The 24,915-nt window shown below is 31.4% G+C and overlaps 2 protein-coding genes across 2 annotated transcripts; one reads left to right on the top strand and one right to left on the bottom strand.

Annotated features, from left to right (window-relative positions):
- Positions 1 to 15,233: 15,233 nt before the first annotated feature.
- LOC107858283 (putative glycine-rich cell wall structural protein 1) lies at positions 15,234 to 15,968 on the top strand. Its single transcript, XM_016702961.2, has one exon. It carries the CDS (start codon positions 15,234 to 15,236, stop codon positions 15,966 to 15,968), a length of 735 nt encoding a protein of 244 aa, XP_016558447.2.
- A 6,090-nt stretch (positions 15,969 to 22,058) lies between these two features.
- Positions 22,059 to 23,943, bottom strand: LOC107859915 (GATA transcription factor 5). Its single transcript, XM_016705072.2, has 3 exons — positions 23,713 to 23,943; positions 23,272 to 23,625; positions 22,059 to 23,067 (listed from the first exon to the last, which is right to left on the bottom strand). Exons 2-3 carry the CDS (start codon positions 23,620 to 23,622, stop codon positions 22,414 to 22,416), a joined length of 1,005 nt encoding a protein of 334 aa, XP_016560558.1. The 5' UTR covers positions 23,623 to 23,625; positions 23,713 to 23,943; the 3' UTR covers positions 22,059 to 22,413.
- Between the last annotated feature and the right edge of the window lie 972 nt (positions 23,944 to 24,915).

Raw genomic sequence — 24,915 nt, forward strand, 5'->3', positions numbered from 1 at the left:
ATATATATATATATATATATATATATATATAAGTATCTGTTTGTAGTTTGGTTAATCTAAATTTGTATTCTACTAAAGACGGTTTCATTTTCATGATTCAAACCTAAATATCTTGTTAAAAATGAATGAATATCTAATTACCAGTTGGGATGGTGGCATTTCATTTATTCCCGTCTCGATCCATTAGTAGGACAAGTTTTGCTAAAATCATTGCCATCAATTATTGCATTTTTCTCCGAATATTGGCAATATAATAGTATTACTAGATTTTTTCCCCCTTTTGCTGCTAATGACAACGTATATGAAGATCTCATTTCCTTTTCTAGTAAAGTGTAGCACCAAACTAAAGGTGGAAAATTATTACTAGAAGTCTTTTTAAGTCCAGTGTGGCAGAAAATGACATGCATTTCGGACAGTAATATAATTTCTTTATAAGAAAATTAAAAGTTCCATGTATAAGCATATTAACCAAAGTACCGATGCACTAGATAAATCGACAAAAATACTATGCTGAAGTATAATTTTCCGATCGAGGCGAAGAACATACTGTAAAAAAATAAGTTCCAAAGAATTGCAAAAGTGGTAAGTTTGTTGAAGGGAAAAGGATCGGAAATAAGGAGAACCAGAAATTCCTTTAATTTGAAAAATTGTTGTAGAAAAGTGAAGAGCAAGTATTGGGGAATTTTCTAAGTGATTTGTTTATTCTTCATGTCATGATTTATACAAGATAGAATTGACTTTCATGAGAAGGAATAGAAACTATTGGCTTACATGAGAAGAAATAGAAACTTCTACGGTCTATGTACAACTGTCTATTCCTGTAACAAACCAACAACTAACAATTAATTTATATTCTATCCCAAAAGTATATATAAGAAAGTTACAAAATTCTCTCTTCATCCTCAATATTTGTAGCAGCAGTGTCACCATTATTGTACAATAAGGTGTTTCACCAAATCAGTGAATACATAACATGTGAATTTCACTTCACCAATTAATTCTCATAACTATAGTTACTTGAATTGGTTTGGTATATAAACACCTAATTAATACAGGTAAGTATTTATTTGTCAGTATCTTTACAATCTACTTATTTCAGTAGCTTTCGATATGGATCGAAAGTCTTTAAATTCTCTATTAACACGTACACAAATTGCCTGCCTACTTAAGCTAAGTAAACTTATATGAGAAAAGGAAGAGACATTGGCTGCGATCTTTATCAATTAGTAGCTCTACTTACCATCAAAGTGAGCTGTTTTGTATACAACTCAAGAGTATTTTGGCTCCTAAGTTATTATAGGTATAATATCTTCTGGTTGTAGTAAGTAAAATAAAAAGGAGAACAAGTAATAAGTGGTAGCGTTAGGAGATAAAATCACCAGCTTGAAGCAGATGGGATCTATAGACTACGACTCACAACCTACATTTACATGACACTGGAAAATATTTAAAAACATGTAACACATAAATAAAACTGAAGAACGTCTTGAGCATAAATTAATAACATATTCAATGAGGACTTGATATTGAATTGAATTTAATAATAACAACAAACTGAAGAGAACCTTATGCCTATATTCAACCCAAAAATCTAGCTAATGAGATGAGTATATTGAACTGTCATCACACCCACCGATATGGGACTACTATCATGAACATTATAGGTGCAAATTGAAAATTAAGGAGTTGTGTGGAGAGGGATGTTAATTATATACTGAATTGCGTGATCATTTCATTTAAAAATTTAATTACTTAATTGTTATAGATGATGTGATTAATTTACTTACATACATCTTCAACAGATTTATTCAGGTGCAAACCTTTTTTTTGGTGGTCAAGTCTTCATAATTTTTTTTTCCCACTAAAATAAGAAGTATCAATCAGTCGACCTTAAAATTTAAACTCAAGACCTCTGGCTATCAATTATCGTTATGCCATATGGTTGAAATGCATGATAAACTTTAAAGGCTTATAACACATTTTTATTTACTTATTTATATATCAATATTAGAGCATGCAGTTATAATATATACGATAGGTCTTTGAAAAAAGTGGTCTTGATTGAACTTAATAGTGATAAACCACCTAAAACATGTATCGCTCGCAACATTCAGCTCTTGAGGTAGCAATATCGTTCACCTAACTTTCTAGTTTAGTCTTTGTCTTGTTCAAAATACTTATAACTTGTAGCACAAAGAAGGTTTATGTTCTACTAGCAACCGAATTAACAGTGAAACATGACATTATTATGATTCTCATGATAAAGATGGATTAAAAAATCTAGATATTTTTCACACTTTCCACTGTATCGTTTCATATTTGACGTTTCATCTTCAATTTTCAAATAACTTTATTAATTTAAAAAAAATTATAGCAGGCCTAATCAATCGGAGAACCATTATGGTACAAAAGAATTTAAGTTGATACACGTTGAATAGTGTAAATAATATTAATAGAGTCATGTCATTTGAAGAAAGCGATAACTAAACTGCTGACCACAAATTATTACTACAGTCATTATGAACCCTTTCTTTAATTTCATCTTAATTTTATTTTTGGTTTTCACACAACGCTAATAAATACCCACCTCGGCACTTCCATCGCATATTGACCGTCACATTTTCTGTTCCCACGTCCCTTTAAAAAAAGCCATAAATAAAAAGTATCTTTCACTAATAATTCTTTGCACATATAATCAATACAATTTACTTTCAAACATAATTGATGTAAAAGGTGAACTATGAAATATAATTAATTAATTTTATGTAAATTGATAAGGATTTTAGAACGGACATCTTAAATAATAGTATTTGATAATTAATATAGGGTGGATGGAGTATTTAAAGGTCAGCTCTGTGTACTGAAGCTCCCGCCAAGCATGAGATTTGGAGAAGGACCAAATCACAAAAATTTATTGTACGCAGCTTACCTTGTATTTTTGCCAGAAGTTGTTTCCACCGCTTGAACCCATGACCTCCACGGGTTCAAAGGGTGAAACAACCTATTGGAATATGCAAGGTAAGGTGGAAAAATTAGTTGAGGATGTCTCTCAAGTATCCAATTAATTAAAAGGAATGAGTGAGTCCCACAATATTAATGGATCAAGTCCTTCAAACAACTACGCACGATTGTTCGACAATTGCATTAGTTGTTCCGAAAACTATTCAGTTGTCCAACAACTTATATGAATATAAATTAAAGTTGTTTTTTAAATTTTGTGAGAGAAGTATGAGTGAAAAAAGAGAAAACAAGTAAAACTTGTTTTCACTTTTCCAAATAATTTTTCAAAATTAGAGTTGGAAAATTCATGGTCAAACGTTGCGTGTTTTCACTTTTTTCACTAAAGTAAAATAAATTTTCAGAAAAAAGAAAAAAAATTCTATGGCCAAACGGCTACTTAATAAAAGTGTGAAGATTGATAACTGTATACCATACTGTAGCACGTACAGTATACAAGTTCTTCGTATGCATATAATTTAAATCCCTTTTAAAAGATAAATTTAAGTTATATATATTATCATTTTTTAAAAAAAAAAAAAAGTACACTAACCCAGCATGTAATTTAGTCGATAATGATGGATTAATTCTTTATTTTTTTTTCATTTTTGGATTGTCATAGCCATAAACTCGTAAAAGGTACTCTATCTTCAAAGTTAAAATGCATGTGATTAATTACTATCAAGAATAAATGTAACTTATGCGTCATCTTGTTGAAGCATAAAAGAAATGTATAAAACTAATTGGAAGTGCATGCCTTCCCATTTCCAAATAAGTGGATATATGTTTGTAATTAGTTAAAGGGATACTTTAACTCTTTAAGGAACTGTAAAAATTAAACTAGCCAATGATAATTGCTCCAAACTAACGGTAAAACTTAATAGAAGAAGAGAGCAGAGCTTTAGTTCAATCTAATTCCATCATGTTCTGCTTTTGCAGGGGATTAAAATAACTGTAGGAGAAGTCAACTTCCTTGAATGGTTCAATCATAAGGGATTCTCTTTATTTAGTTGTGTGCTATACTTGTTTTTCATAATTTATTTAAGTATCTAACAAAAAGAATTCTCTTTATTATTGTTATAGGAGTATAACATATATAACAAATAAAAGTATATTTCTTTGAAAATATTTGGACAAAATTTCTCTCACAAGTAAATTTGAAATGCATATCAATTTAATTTTTAAGTAAGCTAAATTAAATGGATCAAAATAAGTTGAGTAAAAAAATAACCATCCAAACCTATGCAGGTTAAAAAATCATGTAGTATATTAAGCTAATTTACTAACACTGCTCAATAATATTACTTGATACTTATTCGGAGAAAAGCAGTCAGGTTTTAGGAGACCTAACATAATTAGGTCAAACAAACCTCCTACCATGCATTTTTTCCCAATGAAGCAATGTGCTTATTTAAAAAAAAAAAAAAAAATTATGAAATATGTATAGATATTAAATTTAGAATTCAATTATTTTCATTTGAAAATTCAGAACCCACAACATTAAATTAAATTCTAGATTCGTTTTTCTCACACAAATGATATAAGATAATTGTTTCATCTATATCCATCACACATATATGTTGCTTTACACGTTCTGTTGTCTAAATTTTATCCTTTCTGCTTACTTTAGCTTCCTTACAAGATTCAACTATTAGACCAAAATATAATGCATGGCTAAGATACTTCACTAATGGTTAATAAGAATACTTCCATGAATATGTACACGTGAAATTAATATGACACACTCCTTCTACGTTAATTGGTCAAAATTCACTAAAACTAAATAAGCAACATTCGAATTATTCATTTGTACTACAAAATATAGAAATCCCAAAAAAAAATAAAAAAATAGAAGATTATATGGTAGAACATTAACGTCATGTGCGTCTTTACACGTCATAATTATCCGTGAGATGAGGAGTTAATGTTGATCATATATATAGGTGTCAAGTGTATCACATTATTCTCCAATACGTAATCATATAAAATTAGCTCTTAACTTTAAAGTAAATTAAACAAAAAGAAAAGGCAACAAATCAGATCTTAACAAGAAACACATGAAAGATGAGTTATTTTCTTTCAAAAAGAACATCAGCGTACAGGTTTGAATTAGTCATAAACTTTGCTTAATAAACAACTAAACCACATGCTAGAAGGCTTTAAAAGAGAGATTAATTTAATAAAAGGAGTCATTATCAAAACCTGTAAATTGTATTTGAGGCAACAAGTACGTTGATCTTATCAGAATTGATGAAAAATAGCACTCATCTACAGTAACGCACTCCACAAATAAACAGACCAATCAAGTTACACGGATTATATGGTAAATAATTTTACTATATGATTGACTTTGAGTTCTTGTCGATTCAGGTAATCAGGTTATATGTCCAATTGATATTTTACAGAATTTTTAAATTGAAAATCAAAATAATTGGTCGTTACAACATTATTTTTAGGTTGTTATAAAGAGTTACTTCTATTGTTATAATTATAACTTTATATTATTAAAGTGTGTGATCATCTAATCGAAAAGTTAAGCAAGCATTCGATCATATAATTTGGAGCTCAAATAAATTTTGAGTTGATCAAATCAATGTTTGTTTATGACATTTGAACACAACTTCAATTCAATTTGAAATATTGATTTTACACGTCAAATTCTACTGAGGGTAAGATTTTCATTACAAGTTTAATTTGTGGATTTAATTTTTAAAAAATTTAAAACTTGACCCATTAATTTATATTAAAAAAAAAGACTTCTGATTTTTAATTTTGCAAAAGAAAGAAAGAAAAAAAAAATTCACACTAGACCTAAAGAGACTTTTTTTTATTTGAACTAAAGATTGTTCGTATTATGTGAAAAAATTATATTAAAGGGTAGCTATTATTACTGATTTATTGGCCCAATTGATTTTTGTAAAATTGTGTATTTGAACGTTTATAATAACATGAAGCGGAAATATTTATTTATAAAAGAAATATGAAGATATGTGATTTATTAATTTCACATTTTAGGATATTCTAATAATACCTTATTTAGGAACCATGGTTTGCTCATTTTAAATATTGTGATCGAGTTGGGAAAGTTTCTATCGTTAATTTTCATAAGTTGCGGAATTTTCATGTTAATGAAAACAACACAAAGCTTTTGAGATATAAATTGCATCTCCAAATAAAATTCCAATATTAAATCAATCTGATTTAAGACCATGGACAAACGGGTCCTAATCTAGGGGCGGATCCACGTAGTTGTTAAGGGGGTTCACCCGAACCCCCTCGATAAAAAATTATATTGTACATATAAGGTAGCAAAATTTATATTTAAGTATATATATTAATTTTGAGCCACCCAAATCAAGAATGTTGTATAGCTTAGTGATATTGGTTATACTTCTTGGGTTGCTTTTAATGCCCTCGTCGCAGGTTCGATCCACGCTGGTGGTTTTTTTTGTTTGTTTAATTCACTGTGTTGTCCTAAATCCCTTCTACTATTATTGCATTCCTTGAAATTGTATTTTGTTGGCTTATTCACACATTTATATTTTTATTTTTCGAATCCCTTGAAGAAAAATCCTAAATCCGCCACTGCCCTAAGCGAGAGAAAGTTCTTGATAATGGGTGGTGGTGAAACTCGAATTTATGATATAAAATTATAAATCCGTCTACTTTGATATATATTAATGTGTATGATCATTTTATTTTAAAGCTTAAAATTATTTTTTGATAAAGTAGACCTTCATTATTTATTTAATAATATCTTCGATATACATGAGATAAATCTTCTCATAATTTATCGTTATATGCACACGGCTAACGAGGTGGGGGGGGGGGGGGGGGGGGGGGGGGTGGGGGCGGGGGGATATGTCATATGAATATGAAATGAAAGAGACAAGCTATATATTTAAGTAGTGGCCGATATGATTGTAATCCAAGTGCAGTGATTTCTTACTTCAATCTATAGTCATAATGACTTCACCAATAATTCAGCATGATATAAACGAAGATACAATATGATCTTGAGTAATGCTCTACTCTAATCATAATTGATACACCCATTCACATTTGTGCGTGGACTGTGTACTACTGTGGGATTAGATTTGTTTCATCAAAAAAAAAAAAAAAAGTGAATATGAGATAGGTGGAAATATTTGAAGATGCTGGGAGTTAGATTGTTTGGCACTATATGTCACTTTCTGTTCAACGTGTGTTGGCTTGTGTTAGGTACTCGTTTTCTTCCTTTTCCGACTTTAATTTATTATTCGAAGACCAGTTACCATTTTTGGGCGGCGATTCACGCACTAGGGGTGAGTTTGGGTTTTTAGCAGAAAATATTATTTCAAAATATTTATATAGAAAAATCTACGCAAACATTAAGCAGATGAGGTTGAAGGTTGGGATCGGAATGTGGGTGGTGTCTGTTCGGGTACGGAGAAGAATGAACTTGTTTTTTCTACTTTTATTAGTAAGGTCATTTTTCTCCTAGTAACTTTTTAAAGAAAATATCAAAATATTTTAGTAAATTAAAAAGATTTGGATTTCCTCCGCTAAACAGATAGTTCTTCATTGACGAAATTGCCGGGACATCATTATTATATATATACCAACTTGTACATGGTATTGAAGAAAAATTCATCCCTGATTAATCTAATCATTTTTTTTTTCCTTTAGTCACATTAGGGATTCTTTCTTATTAGAAAAATCAGGTAGGACAGCAATATCAAATTTACTCGAAAAATAAAAAAACATGTTCTAGACCGCATTAAAAAAATAAAGTTCTCTTATTTTCGGGTCCCAAAGAGTACCGGTAAGGACTGCTTTTCCTGAGGTTTGTACATGAAATTTGAATTAGTCGAGTCATTAAATTCTAGTTGAAAACCTTGAAGACTAAGCCCTTTAATTTCCACATATAGAAGGGGATTAATTCGGTCATAAAACTAGAATTTTTAGTAGTTCCAACAAATTCTATCACATGCATTTGTCCTCTCTAGTTTGAAGACTCCATGCAATGTTGTCCCAAATTAATACGTCCTTCTTTAATTGTCAACTTTTCTATTTTTAGGATGTTGAATAATACTTGTCCAGTTTATAAATTTAATGAAAAGTGAACAAGTAAAAATGGACATAGAAAATAATATAGTTAGAAATAAATTTAGAAGCTCAGATACAGATTCACGTAAATTTAGTATAGTCTCGTCGATTAGTCGATGTGGGGGACCGAAAAACCTTCTGGTTGTGCCATTACCAATCGCTGGTATAGTTAAAGCACTCAACAAATGTAAGGGAATTCGACAAATTCTTGGAGTATGAAAAAAATATACACACACATAAACCACCATAATTGTCGGCCAAAATCAGCAGATTCCAATCCCCTCCAACTTGTCATACTTATCTAGTCCTTATCTTTATTCTTTGTTAGTTATTACTAACCTTAAGCCACATATATTGCTAATTTCTTAAATATTCCTAGTCACTACATAGACAATCCTATACAAACTAATTGAACTCATGACTTCAAGCAATGATTCATTTAATTTAAATACATTCGTTCCAGCATTAGCATGTGCTATGGCTCCATTTAACAAATAAAAAACAATAGATTTATATCTAAGTGCAGATGTGAAAGTCTCCACTTCAGAAAGTAAAAAATGGATAAAATATGAAGTATATAGAGCTAAACACTTTTTTATATCTTGAACATAAAGAAAAAAGGAAATTAAAAAAGAGAGGCTCAAGTATGACATCATGCTAATGTAGTGGTGAGTATACACTACTAATACATTTTGGTTATATTGTTGTGTACAAGTATGTATATTAAATAAAAAAGTATACACTACCTATACATTGTGGATATAGTTTATAAGCCATATGGCCCAAAAGCATTAAACTTTGATTTAATTTGGACAATTAATGTTTATAGGAAAACAAATCAACGCGTTTAATCACAACAATGAATTGAAGAAATGATATAGCATGAGGTTTGAGATTATTCAAACATGAAATATGTCAGTATCGAAAACCTACCACTAAATATCTTTAATTGTGAAGAAAAATTGGATCACCTTTCACTACTTAATTTGTCTCTTCTATCTTGTGTAAGTTTCAATATTTTCGTCGACGTTGGTCAACCACATTTACCGTAATGACAATGTTAGCTTTTTATATTAAACTCTTGAAGAATTAATGCATAAATGCACACTTGTATCAAGTTAGAGTACCAAAGCTTGTCAATTTTGTCAAGACATGCTGATAAGGACCTCATTATAACGTTAGTTAAGATCGCTGAATTTTGTATTTTTTCTTGTAAGTTATTTTAGCAACAACATTAAAAAAAAAAAAAAAAAAAAAGGAATAAAACTACCGTAGTTGAGTTCATATGAGAAAGTAGAAAAAGGAGGTTTTGCTAGTGTCGTCTTATAGGTGTCGCATGTTTGTGTATATATAAATATTCGATATCTTGACTAATTTTAGTCCTATTCTGGAATTTTTTTGATTTTTTGGGGAGGTAGGAAGATAGCTTTATGCTATTCTTTTCGTATATTTAATAGTCATTCTAAATTTGTAGATGTCGAACTATCCTTTTGAAACTTGCAATCTAAAGCAAGACATAATATTTGTGTGATTGTAAATTATTTTATTAAGAACAAATAAAAAGTATAAATAACATAAGTATCAACCCTTTTGGAAGTAATTACACTCTCTCCTATTTTTTTAATTATTCTACTATCTCTCCCTATTAATATACATAGCATAGCCGACATATACATAGCATTCTGTGTATATATTGGAATTTTTGTAATATGTTTATGAAGTTAAAATTTTTTGTAATATTGGAAGTATAAGTTGTGTATTTGCATAATTTTTATAAATTAAAATTATGTCTATAAAAAGTAATGTTCCACAAATCGCTATCGAGCTGAGAAGAAATGAACAACGTTTTCACTTTTCGACCCAGAACCTTTTGGAATTACAACGCGTTTGTTGGACCACAAGCCCATAATTAGTAGGAAAGTCACTTTCCAACTTTGGAGACTTCTAATTGGATCAAGTGGATTTGGGATAGAATGGATAAAGCCCATTCCAATTAATTTGGCTATTGTTGGACAGAAGAATGTGAAAATTATCCCAGATATCATTTTAAAAAGGTTTATCGCATGTTATAACTTTACTTTTTCATAATTGCAAGTTATAGTAGTTTTGATAAATTATACTTTATTAAAAACTAAAAAGTAGGGAAAAAAATATATCGTATACGTTTCTTACTTCCTAAATTATCTCCTTAACTCCTCTCCATCTCTCCTCTTTTTACTCCTACATCTCTCCTCTGTATACTCTTCTCCCAAAATATAATGCAATCTCCATTAAATTTTGTGATTAAAAAAAATGAATAATTGATTTTCACCATTCTCACTGTTAATTTCTTACATTTAGGATGAAAAAGAAATCCCATGTTTATCTCTCTCAAATCTAGATAATACCTCCAACAATTATACATTTATTTATTTGTAATCTCTACATTTGAAAATTCTTATCAATTGATCACTAGCCGTTTCAATTCTTATGTTCGATTTTGTGTTTATCTATTTTATTTTTATTGCGTGATTTATTTTTGTGTCTTTTCTCGTTGATTTTCATCGGAGTTTTATCAAAATTTGTTTGAATCACGTCTCAAAATCTTAAGTTTGATTTTATTCCTACAAGAGTTCAAGATGTATAGATGTGTTGTATAAAAATGAATGATAATAAATAAAAATTATGTGAATACAAGAATATCCATACTTATTTCCATTTCATATAATTAAGAAAAAAATTTATCAAAAATATTATTCATTAAACAAAGAATAATCGTGTATAAAGTGGTATAAAAATTATGAGGATCAATTTGTATATGCATTTCATACATTAAATTATTTAAAAATATGTAAAATTATAGAGAACAAATATTCATATCAATTTTCACCCCAAAAAATTGGTGTAATTTCAGACATTATTAACAATTATAATAGACTTGTTGATGACATGAACAACAACTTTTGTATTCATTTCATATACTAAATTATTTAATAACATATAAAAATTAAAAAAAAATCAGCCTTTATATCAATTTTAGACCCTAAAAATTGATATAATTTTCAACCCTATTAATAACTACAATAAATTTGTCAAGACATGAACGTCAGTTTGTACATTTATTTTCATATGAATGAGTACAGAACAAATTAATGTATTGATTCATATCACTAACACAATAATACACCAATTAATACATTTGCATACTAAAATAGCTTTAACACGAACATAAACTTTTTTACACCATATTTCATACTACAAGTACCCAAATATGTACAACACTCTATACTAACTTTATACCTCAATTTAACCATAATTTTTTTTTCTTTGAATACAAATCAAAAATAATTTCGCCATCTAAATGTAACATTAAGCCTTCCACTTTTCATAAAAACAACACCTAATACATTCGCATAGAATTAACAAAATAAACTAACGACCAACTTATGTATAAAATTAACAAAAATTTTATTATATATTTGTTCAGTAAGGCAATGATATTTTATGTGACATTTAAGATCATATATATTTATGATTTTGGACGAAAATAAAGAAGTTTATTCTGCAAGAAGAAGATGAAGTTTAATATGTTTAAAGTTTGAACTATGAAAGATTAAAAAAGGAAAAAAAATTGAGAGAGATATATGGAGATGATTAATGTCCTATTTTTAGTTATCAACATTTTTTAAGGGATGGTTTTTTTAAAAAAAAAATAATAATAAAACGTTTTTATCCCTTTTTATGTTGTGCCTCGATAAGTATATGTTTGCTGATCGTGGAAGAAATAAGAAGAATAACAGATTCAATTTGAAAAGAGAAAAAACAAGTTTCAATAGAGAAATTAGGGGTCAATATTTTTTTGTTAACTAATGTCTTTTTTTAAGGATGAATTTTTTATTTTATTTTCTTAAAACATTTTTTTCTTTATATTTTATTAAAAAAATTGCTCTTTATTGCAATCTAAAAAATATTGTTATGATTTATAATTAACAATCTAAGGTTGTATATTTAGATTTTTTTTTTCCCGAGGAGAATTATACAGTATGATAAATTAGTTGTAAAAACACCTAAATTATTTGAGGTAAAGTGATAACACACTAGGAAATGGGAATCCATCTTTATTTTCTGCTCATAGGGTCTTTCCCCTTCAAATATTTTAGGTTTAACTTCATATGCAATAAAGATATTTAGAAATGGGGAAAGGGAAAAAGTTTGAATCGAGACTACATTACTCAAAATTGTTCAATTTTTTGCTTTATGTCAAACTCTTGGATCATAAATATCCTTGTCGTTAGTAAATCCTCTCTTATATTTTCCGATCCATTAATGGAATTCTAGCTTGAAAGACCTTGTGGACTCCACATGTTCAATTTCTTCATGGAAAAAAAAAAAAAGTATGTCTAGCTTTATAACTTGTCTGTTAAACTTTTGATTATGATTTAAAGTAATCCTTATCAGGGAGCTCTGTTCTGAAAACCAAGACTCTTTCATAACAAGTGTAAAATTATAACAAAACATAATAATTAACGGAAGCATGTTGCTCAATTTATGTTAGTACATGGACAAATGTACTCGTTCCTTTATAGAAAAACGGTCCATAATGAATAGTCATCAAGACATGTTAAATCGTTAAGATATTTTTGTAGTAGTTGCAAGCGCAACGCAAATAGAGATCTAGATTTCCATCGATAAAGATTGGAAGAATTATTCGAGTGAAAGGTCCTTAGCTTGACATGGTAATAACAAATTCCTTTCTCCATCATGGGCCCGTAAGGTAAAGTTGCTGCCACTTTACAAACCAAATATATCCATGAAGCAATTGCTTTAAGAAAAGGCCACATCCTCACAGTATCCTTGTGATTTTACCTAATGGATAAATATAATTGTTGAGCTAGCTGAGCAAAGCTGAATTTAGCTTTGATGACTATAATAAATATCTATACGAAGTATTAGGTTTTGGTAATGTTTGTGGCTGACTTTTTTTATTTTTGGAGGTATTTATCAAAGATAAAAAATATTCTTCAGCATTTTATTTTTGGCTTAAAAGTATAAAAAAAAATAAAAAAAAAATAAAAAATGAAGCCAAAAGTGAGTTGCTTAACTATTTTGACATTCAACTTTTAGCTTTTAAGTAACTTAAAAAAAAACTATCCAAGCACCACTAAGTTATTGCTTAGGTTCTCGAGTTGATTAGGCTTAAGTCTCTTGTTCTTTAGACTATAACCTAGAAGCTTTGAAATAGATCAACAAAGGAGGAATTTAGTCTTGAAAGGAGTTGTTGCAATCTATTTGATTGTAAGGGTAAAAAAAATACTTAAGTTAGTCCCTTTAATTTGGTAATAGCGCCGCAACCTGAAAATCACTTAGATTTGATGAAGATTTGAGGTAAATTCTTCAAGAATAATGAATCGTATTATTTTACTCCATTGAGCAAATAATAATTTCACAATAAAATTTCTTATATTATATTTATATTTCGCAGTTTATTGTTATGTTGCTGGCTATAGCTAAAACAACATTAAAAAGGTTAAATCCAACATGTAAAAACAAGTGGTTGAGGTCTGGTCTGTCTGGAACATATCTGGACAGCACTTCTATTTAAGAAACAACCTAAAATCCACCGCACCACCTCAATCCAATTATATCACTAGTTGCTTAAGTGACTTGCATCATTAACCACTTCCTATCACGTGCTTTACACTTCTTGGATTGTCCTATCCCTGACGTCAAGTTAAAGGTAAAACCTCCCCATCCAGCCCCACATCACATGAACATGTACTTTTGTATATCCACCTTCTTTTCTACTATATATTTTCAATGTTTTTTTTTTCAAATTGCACTTCTCTCTTAAGATTGAGCAAAAACAATTGAATGCAAGTATATCATTCAAATTAACTCAATGTGAAGTATGTAGGACATGATCTAGTTGTATTAGACTTAGTAGGAGCGACAATCAGTTAAGAAATTAACAGACCTTAGGCCTATATTAAACACGAAGACGAGTTCATGATAAGATATGTAATCCAAGATTATATAATATATAGCAATATAAGCTAACACGCCCAAATTAAGATGTACATGGATGGCTATTGTTGAAAATGATGGGTCACTAAAATATAATGAGCCAAGACCATGTTTCCACTAAACTATACTATGTTTCAATTTGTCGATCGAATTTTTGACATACCACGAAATTTAAGAATGTAAAAGAAGACTAAAATTTATAGTGTTGAGCTAAAGAAATATAGAATGTATCAAAATGTTATTTAACTTTTATGATCTTAAACATGTTATGTAGAAAATAGAAATTAAAGAGTTGTCAAAAAAGGAAAAAGGAAAAGTAAGAAAAACAAATTGAAATGGGTGTGTTATAATCATATCTTGATGACCATCTCCACCTTAATTGATCTTTCAAATCTTGAACAAAATGATGAAGGACCCATTATTGGGCTGTCAATTGGGTATGGAACGAAGATGACATACAAACGGTTTTATTAATGGCGATTTTTCTGTGATATTTATAAAATACTCAACTCTATTAATAAAATAAATGCATGATCCTCAACATCCTTAATAATTGCTTATTGTGGCTGTATATGTCCCGCAAAAAAATGAGAAATGGAATTATCCACTCTTATTAACGACAGCATCTATCTCAAGGAAAGCTAGATCAATAAAGGGATGATTAATTAGTGCTTAATATGTAAATGATGTTGCAGATTTTGAATACATGTGTACTAGCATTGTGGTTAATAACGCTGGAAAAGTTGCGCCGCTATCCAATTGATCCCACGTGATTAGTACTATTATTGTAATGAAGAGGGGAAAAAAACAATAGTTTAAGGAATATGGCTGGAAAATATAATAAAAGAAAGATATATAACTAGTGAGCATGTTAGAGAGAGAGAAGCTTGTGAGAGTGGGGACAAAATTGAATGAGAAGCAAGTCCATCATGTCCAGTTTAGTATAGTCCCCAGTTTCTCTTTACCTTCCTTTTGCTTGCAGCCTTTGGAACAAATTAGTTTGATGTCTGTTGTCATATATGTGGGGACTTTGTCTGCTTTGCTAAGCCTTTTAGAAGCTATTCATTGAAGGAAAATTAGAAGAGTATAAATATCGGCGGTATATGGATGTGTCTCCATGCAATCTCGAGTAATTATTGAAGACAATGGGCTCTTGGGGAGTAGTTTTATTATTACTTGCTACTGTGCTGAGCTCAATATTTTTGGGTAATGGGCTTAATGTGGATCGTAAGCCAACCACGGGAAGATTTTCAGAAGTTAATGTCACTACTTCCAATGCAAGGAACACAACTTTTGTGAGTGAGGTTATGGTGAATATTGAAAATGCTAGAAAAAGTAGGGGTCAGGGAGGTGGAGGTGGAGGTGGTGATGGTGGAGGAGGAGGTGGGGGAGGAAGTGGAAGTGGAGGTGGAGGAGGAGGAGGCGGGGGAGGACGGGGAAGTGGAGGGGGAGGCGGAGGAGGAGGAAGTGGAAGTGGAGGGGGAGGAGGGGGAGCAGGAAAGGGAAGTGGAGGAGGAGGTGGTGGTGGTGGAGGAAATGGAAAAAGTAGAGGACATGAGGGAAGTGGTGGAAGAAAAGGAGGAGGTGGAGGTGGAGGTGCAGGTGGTGGAGGAGGTGGAGGCAGAGGTAAAGGTGGTGGGGGAGGTGGAGGCGGAGGAGGAGGTAATGGTGGTGGAGGAGGCGGAGGCGGAGGCGGAGGTAAAGGTGGTGGGGGTGGTGGGGGAGGAGGTGGTGGTGGTGGCAGTGGCGGCATGGGAGGAGGCTGGGGTTGGGGCTGGGGAGGGGGAGGGGGAGGGGGAGGTGGTGGTGGCGGTGGCGGAGGAGGAGGGGGAAATTGTTGGGGGTGGGGATGTTGGGATCATCCTCCAAAAGGCAACTAATCTTTGCATGCATGGCCTAACTTTTTATCACTTTCTTTTTACGTAAAGCCTGAAAGGCATTTTAAAGCTATTGTTTGGTTGTGCGAAACTAATTTCTATCACTTGCAATAAATTTTGTAACAGAAGAGTCTTGGAAGTTAAAGCTAGTTGATTGTTGTGGGAATTGATGATTTCATTAATTAATGGAATTATTGTCCACCTTTGTTGTTTAGTAGTAAGTGATTATCAATAAAAAAAAGAGTTACTCCTATATATGGGACATTTTAGTTTTAGTGCTTTTTATGGGCTGATTGTTTCTTCTATAAGACTATGGCTCGTACTCAAGTTAAGTTTGACACATTGAAGAGAAAGCCTCTTTGAACTTATATCATACAGATCAGTGCCAATTGTTGCCACAATTTATAAACAATATTACAATATAAATAACATATCAATTTATTCAAATGCAGTATAAATTTCGGTGCAGGCATAATTTTTAGATATTCCACCTTATTCTACGTATCAAACAATCTTGACGGAGTAAAAATAAAAATGTTGCTAATTATCAAAGTATTGTCATAAATATGTGGAAGCAGATAAATATCTAAGCAACGCAATATGATGACTGTTGGATGAAATTTCTTTCAAGAAAATCTAAGCCCATACCCTAGATACCCCATATGAAGATAAAAATATATGAAGAAATTGGTTTTGGACTTGAATGAAGATCCTCTGGGGAGCCCAACCCAAATGCTTGTTTCAAGTTCCAAAAAATGAGCACCAAGTGGCCAAGTTTCCGTTCTAGTGGAAATATCTTCCCTATTGAAGGCCTTTTTTTCTTTTTCGTCCCTGATCCTTGGGCTGATTAATAAGAAAAACAAACCAATATGGGTGGGCATACTATTTAGTAGGATGGTAAATATTTTTCAGTTAAATATTTTTTGGAATTTGATATTGCTTTGAATTATTTTACTTGATGGTCTATCGAAAAAAATAGTTTTTTCATTTTCACACGTAAAAGGTAAGATCTACGTGCACACCACCCTCCTAAGACCCCCACTGGTGAAATAAATTGGACTTATTGTAGCTGATATAAATATTTTTTGAAAAATAGGCAATTTTCTTATTAATATTTTGATATTTGATACATAATTAAAAACAATATCAGAGTATTTATATGTAATCTATACATAAGAAAACACTAGAGAGTTAGAACACTATGTAGGACAAGAATTAGCCACGTAGGCACCACATAGGGCATATGTGTCTACTTGTTCAATTTTACAAGTTTAACTGTCTACTTGTTCACACCCAAAGTTGAAGGTTATAGATGTCATTTAAGACCAAGTTAAAGAGCATGATTATCTATTATGCCAAATTGAAATGAAACTTGTGACATTTGTTTTTAAATTTCCTTTTCCAACTAAGTAAATTACTTTTTAAGATTTTAACCAATCAACATGGATCAAAAGATATTTTCCAAAAAATATTTATCTCCGTACCAAACACTCCATATGCTGTGCAGAGGGAAACAAAAAGGTTAAAAGAAGTGCATGGTCGTACTCCAAAGTCCTATATCCTTGTGAAGACTTTTTGGTGAAGAGTCTCATTGTTGTTTTTGGATCAATAGGTTTTGCAGAGCAGTGATTGTGATTCCTGTCCGGAATATGGCAGCGTTGTTTGAGTTTACACAAGGGATAGGATGAATCTCTCGTACTCTCTTCTCTAGTAATGCCAGTCATAATCGGTCGAGTCGATAAATGGAATTATTGAGTCAAGTGTGGTTAAATTTGCTCATTTATCAACTCAATTCATTTTGATTCGTTCAAATTCTGCATAATTTCTTATTTGCGAAATAAAGAACCGGTTACTAACTAGATTCCACCAAATATTGATCCAAGCACTTGGATCAAGAAATAGCAAAGACCAATAACTCAATTGGTCCCAGCCCTAAATCAAAACTTGGCAACAAAATTCTCTTCATATCACCAGTACTCCAATTTAGGCTGGAAATGATTGAGCCTTTGCAACAGGTAGTGAGGTAAAATCGCTTTAGACCGAGAGAGAACAAATTTGTAGACTCTATTCTTTAGGCTTATTAATTGATATGAGAAGCCAACAAATAAAAAAGCATTCATCAGAACAGGAAAATATAAATATTGAAAAAAATTGAATGTAATGTTTAGAAAGTTGAATTTTTGAAATTCAAATGGCACATAGCATGGCTTCTGGTGGTTTTTGAATTTGACATGTCAATATCATTGCGATAACAACAATGTGGTGACTGGTGAGTAAACAATTACTATAATACTTTGAACTTATATTAAGCCAATTTCTCAGTGGTAGATGATGAAATTTGTACCAGCTAGTAAACAGCCAAATAGCAAAGCGCAGAGGACGTCATGAATAGTAAATAACATTTTCCAAGCACTAGTAGCTGACATTGCAAATTGCATTAGTTTAGTATTTATTTGTTCAGGAAAACAAAACACACAACCAAGAGGTGGTTGGTTTTATTAATATGAAAAATGATGCGTCTAAATCGCTAACAAATGACCGATTTTATTAGTAAACTGCAAAATTGAATAAATGAATATATGGTTCAGAGTTGGGATTAGACCAAACAATCGAGAAAATCAGTATAACTTGAGAGAAAGAGGACATGCTAATGGAAGATATCATCAAACACTTTATCTAAAAGATTAACTAAACTTGACAATACATCTTCTCTTTATTTTATTTTTTTCGTCACGAAAAGAGATTTTAAAAGTACCAAACATCAACATTTAATTTACTTATTATTGATATTTTCCACTTATCACACTTCTTTCAAATTTAGCTAGGTGGCATGTACAATGATGCCTGTAGATAAAGAAATCATAATTGAATTGAGACCGTTTGGAGTAGCAGCAGGGAGGTAAAAACTTATCCACATCTGTTATCTACGTCAAATTAATATTCTTTATTATAATTAAGCAATTTCATCAAATAAAATATATATTAATTAAAAATAATTAATTAAATAAGGGGTTAGGTATGTGTTTTCCGTAGTAGGGATGCTGGCAAGCATTTTCATCCAACCTTTACAATAATAGTCTGTGGGTTGTAGGTAAGCATAGAAGGTAAAACTTTATGCTACTTTACAATTTTATGTCCCCTATATTCATGTTACATAAATTCGTCTGCATCTATAGATTAAATTATTAATAACGATGTCAGAATTTTTATTATGTTGATTAAGTGTTGATAAACTTAAAGAAAGAAATTTATATTGATTTCCTTTTGTCCTGCATTTCATTTTCTAAATGGGAATTAACCACTTAGCTAAATACTTTAACTTACTATAGAAGTTTGAAAAACAACTTTTGATAGTTTGGTACTATTTTTTTCATCTCAAATTATTTGTTGTTATTTTTAAAAATAGCCCTGCTAAATTATTTACATTAGAACGTTCAAAATAAAATTTATTATTTGTTTCCATTTTAATTACCTTTAGTAGTTATTGTTATTGACAACGACAAACACCTCTATTAATTACTATGAGTGTTATATATTATGATAGTTCAGGTATCAATAAATAAAATAATTTTCAGAAAAACCTTCAAATTAAATGAAAATTATGACAGATAATTTGAGATGGACGAAGAGAGTATAATATTAATTTAGCCTACTACTATCAATAAATAAAATAATTTTCAGAAAAACCTCTAAATTAAATGAAAATTACGACAGATAATTTGAGATGGACGGAAAGAGTATAATATTATTTTATTGAGCTTATCAATTTACTGGAAACACCTACTCTTTAGAAAACAATATTCTGAACATTCACAGTCGCACTTATCATCACCTCCACTAATTACTCTAGATACGACCTAATCAATCATTGATTAGAGCTATATTTACATACACTAATGACATAGAAATTGTGAAAGTCAGAGTACAACCACTGTGACAAATGGCATGCGCTCTTTAATCAATTGTTGATTATGCATTCGCTAATCTCAATCAAATTACTCTCTACATCCCATTTTTACTTAGCTTGTCTATGATAGTATAGACACGTCCTATAATAAACAATAAATAAACGGATAATTTTAAGTTTGGCATCCTAAATCCAATTTGCTTCACTAATTATTAAACTTTAGTTTTATTTTCTATTTTATCTTTTTTGGGGGGGAAATGTGTCCTCCCTTCTTGAGTAGCTCAATTATATGTGTAAACGATCCTATATGCCACTGCTATATTAAATAGTGCGAGTATGATCACGTGATAAGTTGTGTGATCACATGTAAAGAAACCTGCCTAGAAATGTACGAGAAATGCTGCTGATAATAATTTGTAACCTAAGTAGATATGGGAGCTAGTGTCATCAGACGTTAAATAATACAAATTAAAACCCAAAATTAAGGAACAATGTAAGTAAAACGTGCAAGTCTCCATTTTAAGTGAAGGTTCATTTTTTTTGTTTTTGACAGCAAATTTTAGATGAAGGTTCTCATCTAGTAATTTACAAAAGTCCAAGTGACAATCTTAGATTGATGGGTTACGTTCAAACTTCAAAGTGTGATCACGAGAAGTATACATTATTTAATTTTTGCTTATATATGGTATGATTTTAACACATAATTAGGTGTGATGATATACCTTTTAATTATATAAAAAACTTAGATTGTCAATTTGTCCCACTAGAGATAACGGTGTAGCCAATTCCTTTTATACATTCTAATTTTGATAGGCAAAATTATCTGATATAGATTGTTAGTAAATGATGATGACAAATATTCGGTGAAATTAGTGGATTAGATCGCCTCGCCACTTCAATTTCGAAACACCTCAACCATGTATCCCAAATGAGGAAGGAAGTGATCAAATATTAGGAAGAAAAATGAATAAAAGGAAAGAATAAAATAGGAGAGGGAGAGGGTAATGTCCATGTCAAAGAGTGGTAAATGCAAGAGCGTGAAGTGAAACCATAGTAAAACTAGGAAGGCGCGCCCCTCTCCTCTTCCCACAGCACAGTACAGTCACAGTCCATGCAGACTCTATTTCTTCTACTTTCTACACGAAAAGCTTGTGATTCCTTTCCTCCACCAAAAGCTACTTCTAAAAAGTAAGATACTCCCTTTTCCAGCTGTGTCCGTAGAGTTAGAATTTTCATTAACGAATTTAAACTGTAAAAAGTAAATATACAAAAAAGATAAAAAGGGCTAACATTTACTATTTATACGTAAAAAATAATTTTAATCATATATAAAGATGATTATTTTCGGTCGAAGGGATTTGAATGAACTCCCTCGACTCTTGCTAGCTCTGCCTCTGCCTTTCAAGTTGTAAAATATTTTCTCCGTTAAATTTGTTTGTCGACAAAAAAAAATTTAATTGATAAAAAAGCATTTTTGAATCTTACATAAATATAAAGTACGTTTTAATGTATCAAACTGTTCTTTAATATTGTGAATTTAAGCATATCATGTAGAAAATTAGAGTTAAAAAAGAATTGATAAAGAAAAAAAGAGATTTTTCTAAATGAACAAGTAAAACAAATAAATTTGAAATGGAGGGCGTTTATGTTATCGGTCACATCGAAATTCTTGTATGGAATTTGTTTTTGAGCCCTTCCCACCTTAACCATGTGTCTTTGAATTCTCTAAATCTTTGTCCAAATAGTATGGTGTGGACCACAACAAGATTTATCATGGCCACCCAAAATGTCATTAATCTCTTTGATTTGATTTTTCCATTTGCTTATATAAAAAAAAATTGTGAACTACTTGTAAAAAAAGAACAAGAGTATGAAATAGTACAAACTTAAGAAACATAAAATTCTCCAGTACTAGTATTGCAAAACCAATGCAGTAGGTTGAAACGTTCCTAAAAGGCTCATATACTCCTCACTAAACACAATTTGAATTTTACCCCGATTACCAAATCATTCCTAAAAGGCTTACCAAACCATGCCTAAAAGGCTCATATACTTCTCACTTTTCAACGGCCTGCTTACTAAAGGTTGAAACGTTCCAACTGCACTTGTCATCTAATTTTTTCCCTCCTATTTTTTGCACAATAATACAAAAACAACAATAAAGAATAACAACAAGACTGCACATATGCAATAAGAAGCTTTTTCTCTTTTTTTTTTAGAACAAAAAAAAATAAGAAGAGCCTTTTCTTTTACTACTACTTTTTTTTCTGGGAATTTTATCTGGGAAAGTACATTAAAGACTACTCGTCCGTTACACTAAACTTTGAAACCTACCTTCACCAAATCATGGGTCCATGTTAGGAATGTACAATCTAAAACCGGGCCTAACTCTCTTACTAAACCGGCTCTGTTTTTTACCCTCTGTTACCTTAACTCCGGTTCAACTTTTTTCATCTAAAATTCCTTCCTTTCCTAACTAAAAATAAAATTCCCTACACTGCAAGCACACCATCTTTTAGGTAAAAATTAATTAAAATGTCTTCAAAAAATCTGAACCGGCTGAGCTAAACCGCTTTCCTCTGATTCCTTCTTCCTCCGCATCTCCAAAACTTTCCGGTGATTGTTCGAGTGCAACTCGCTGGAAAAAGTCGGGCTGCATGCCGGACGGTACTCCGGTAGAAGCCGACCGGACTTGAACCGGACCCCACAAGCGTTACAAAGCGTTTTTGCACCCATTGGACCGGCTCGCCACTGTGGGGTTTTCTGAACCCCACAATGGCTGCACCGCCGTGGCTGCTGAGGTACACTTCCACCATGAACCGCCGGTTTCTTCTTCAGTTTCTTAGTAAGCCGTTTACCTGGTGACTCGGCGGAATATACCGGAGTCGGATAAAGGACCCAAGCAGCAGTAGGAGATGACGACATGGTTGTGGTGGAGGAAGACGAAGTTGAAGAAGAAGATGACTCGGTCAATGAACCTGAACCGGATGGCCAAACTCGGACGCTTGTCCTCCCACGCTTGGTTCTAGCCTTGGTCTGAACCGGAGTCTCAAAACACTTCTCTTGAACCGGGTTTTCTCCGACGCCAGACTGTTTCTCGACCGGCAATTTTCCGGCGGGATAAGCATTTGAGTAGCCAGAAAATGAGTCTTCAACAAAATGAGACAGCCATTCAAGGCTATCCAAGTCATCCTCCTGTACCCCAAAAATACGCTCTTTAACCTTCACAGTTTAAGAACTTGAATAAAAAGTGTTTCTTTTCTCAAAAAGAACCAAACTTTACCACAAGAGGGATTGACTGGAATGGCAAACACTGTCCCCCTTCAACCTTAAGGTTATCGGTTCGAGTCACTAGAGAAGCAAAAACAGCAAATTGAAACAGGGGTTGGGAGGACTTACAGGAACACTGATTTCACTAACAGGAAGAGAAGCAAAATCTTCTTTAACGGGAACAGAAATGGTGTCAACAGCTTCTGGTTTTTTCTGAGGCGAAACAGGGCAAAGTTTGTGAACAGAGTTATCTTCTCCCCCTTGTTGTTTTTCTTCTTCTTCTTCTTCTTCTTCTCCTTCGCCTTCAGCAAAGCCATTGGAGAGGTCAAGCAGACCATCAACAAAGAAGTCGTCGCCGGAGACACCATTTTGACCGGCGCCGGCAGCAGAAAACTCATCCCCATAACCCATGTTTTGGGTCATTTTCAACTGTGTCTCAGGCATAAAACTGCTTTTCAGAGCCCCTAACACATAGTCCATTTCCTAATAAACAGTTACACAAAAACAAATTCACAAGAAGAAACACAAAAAAAGATTGAAACTTTAAAGAAGAAAAAGAAATTAAAGTACCTGTACAGAAGAAGAATGAGATATAGAGGTGTTAAAGAGGAGGAGGAAGAGGTGGATGAGGAGATAGGGAAGAATTAATTTTGCAATCTTCCTTAAAACTTGTCTTAAATATTTTTTTCTTCCAAAACCAAAACCCCCCACTTTGTCCTTTTATTTTCCTTTGTACTTTCTCTGTGTGGAGGGATTTCTTTTGAATACTATATACTGACTACTTATGAATGATTTTCTGACTCTCTAAGATTTTACTAAACTGGCTTATTTTGTAATATTACACATAATCACATATTACATGTTAAGCTAGTGTTTGATCAAAAATTAAAAAAAAAAAATAGATTTAGATGAAATTTAGATGGAAGGTTTAAAATATATGCATAACTTTAGAACATACTTTATTTTTTACAAAATTTTCTATTGTACCAACATTACTTACTTTCTAATCCCAAATTACGCACACCCTTCTTGATGGCATTCATAACTCAGAAGTCTGTCTCATAAATCATAATACTCTATATAGATAAATTTACAAAATTATTATTTTTATCATAAATTGGATAATACACTATTCTACAAGCATAATAATTATAAAAAAAAAATTAAATGGTTAATAATTCGAATATTTAGCTACTGAAAATCATCAAAATTATAATTAATTACGAAGATTTATTAGTGTAGAAAATAAGTTAATAACTAATAACAACAATGGGAAATAAAAGACCTCATATATTGGCAAAAAATTTCAAACTTGAAGAGAAATTTATAAACTACGAGTAAATATTAATGTAGAAGAAAAACAACATCACATATTTACACGATTTTATAAATCTAATAAAAAAATTATACTAATCAAGCAAACTAAATATAAAGAAGTCTACGAGACTCTTATTAAACAATGAAGTCGGGGGTAAATTTTAAAATTTTAAATGAAATCAATAGTAATATTTTGACCCAAATACTTCTTTGAAGCAGGTTTGGGGATTTAAAAACCTAGTAATTTATGACCAAATAAATAGTAGGTCAAAGAAAAATTAAAAAGGATAATGCTAAATGGCCATAAAAACTTGGCCTAAATTTGGTCACAATAATTAAAAGATTATATTACTCTTTTCTTTCAAATATATAAAGTTATTTAATTTTTAAAATAAAAAGATAAAAATGTCCAAAAAATAACTAGTTATAATATGAACATAATTTTTTTCTATTGTG

The sequence above is a fragment of the Capsicum annuum genome, chromosome 2 (assembly GCF_002878395.1).
Source record: "Capsicum annuum cultivar UCD-10X-F1 chromosome 2, UCD10Xv1.1, whole genome shotgun sequence".
NCBI lineage: Eukaryota > Viridiplantae > Streptophyta > Magnoliopsida > Solanales > Solanaceae > Capsicum > Capsicum annuum.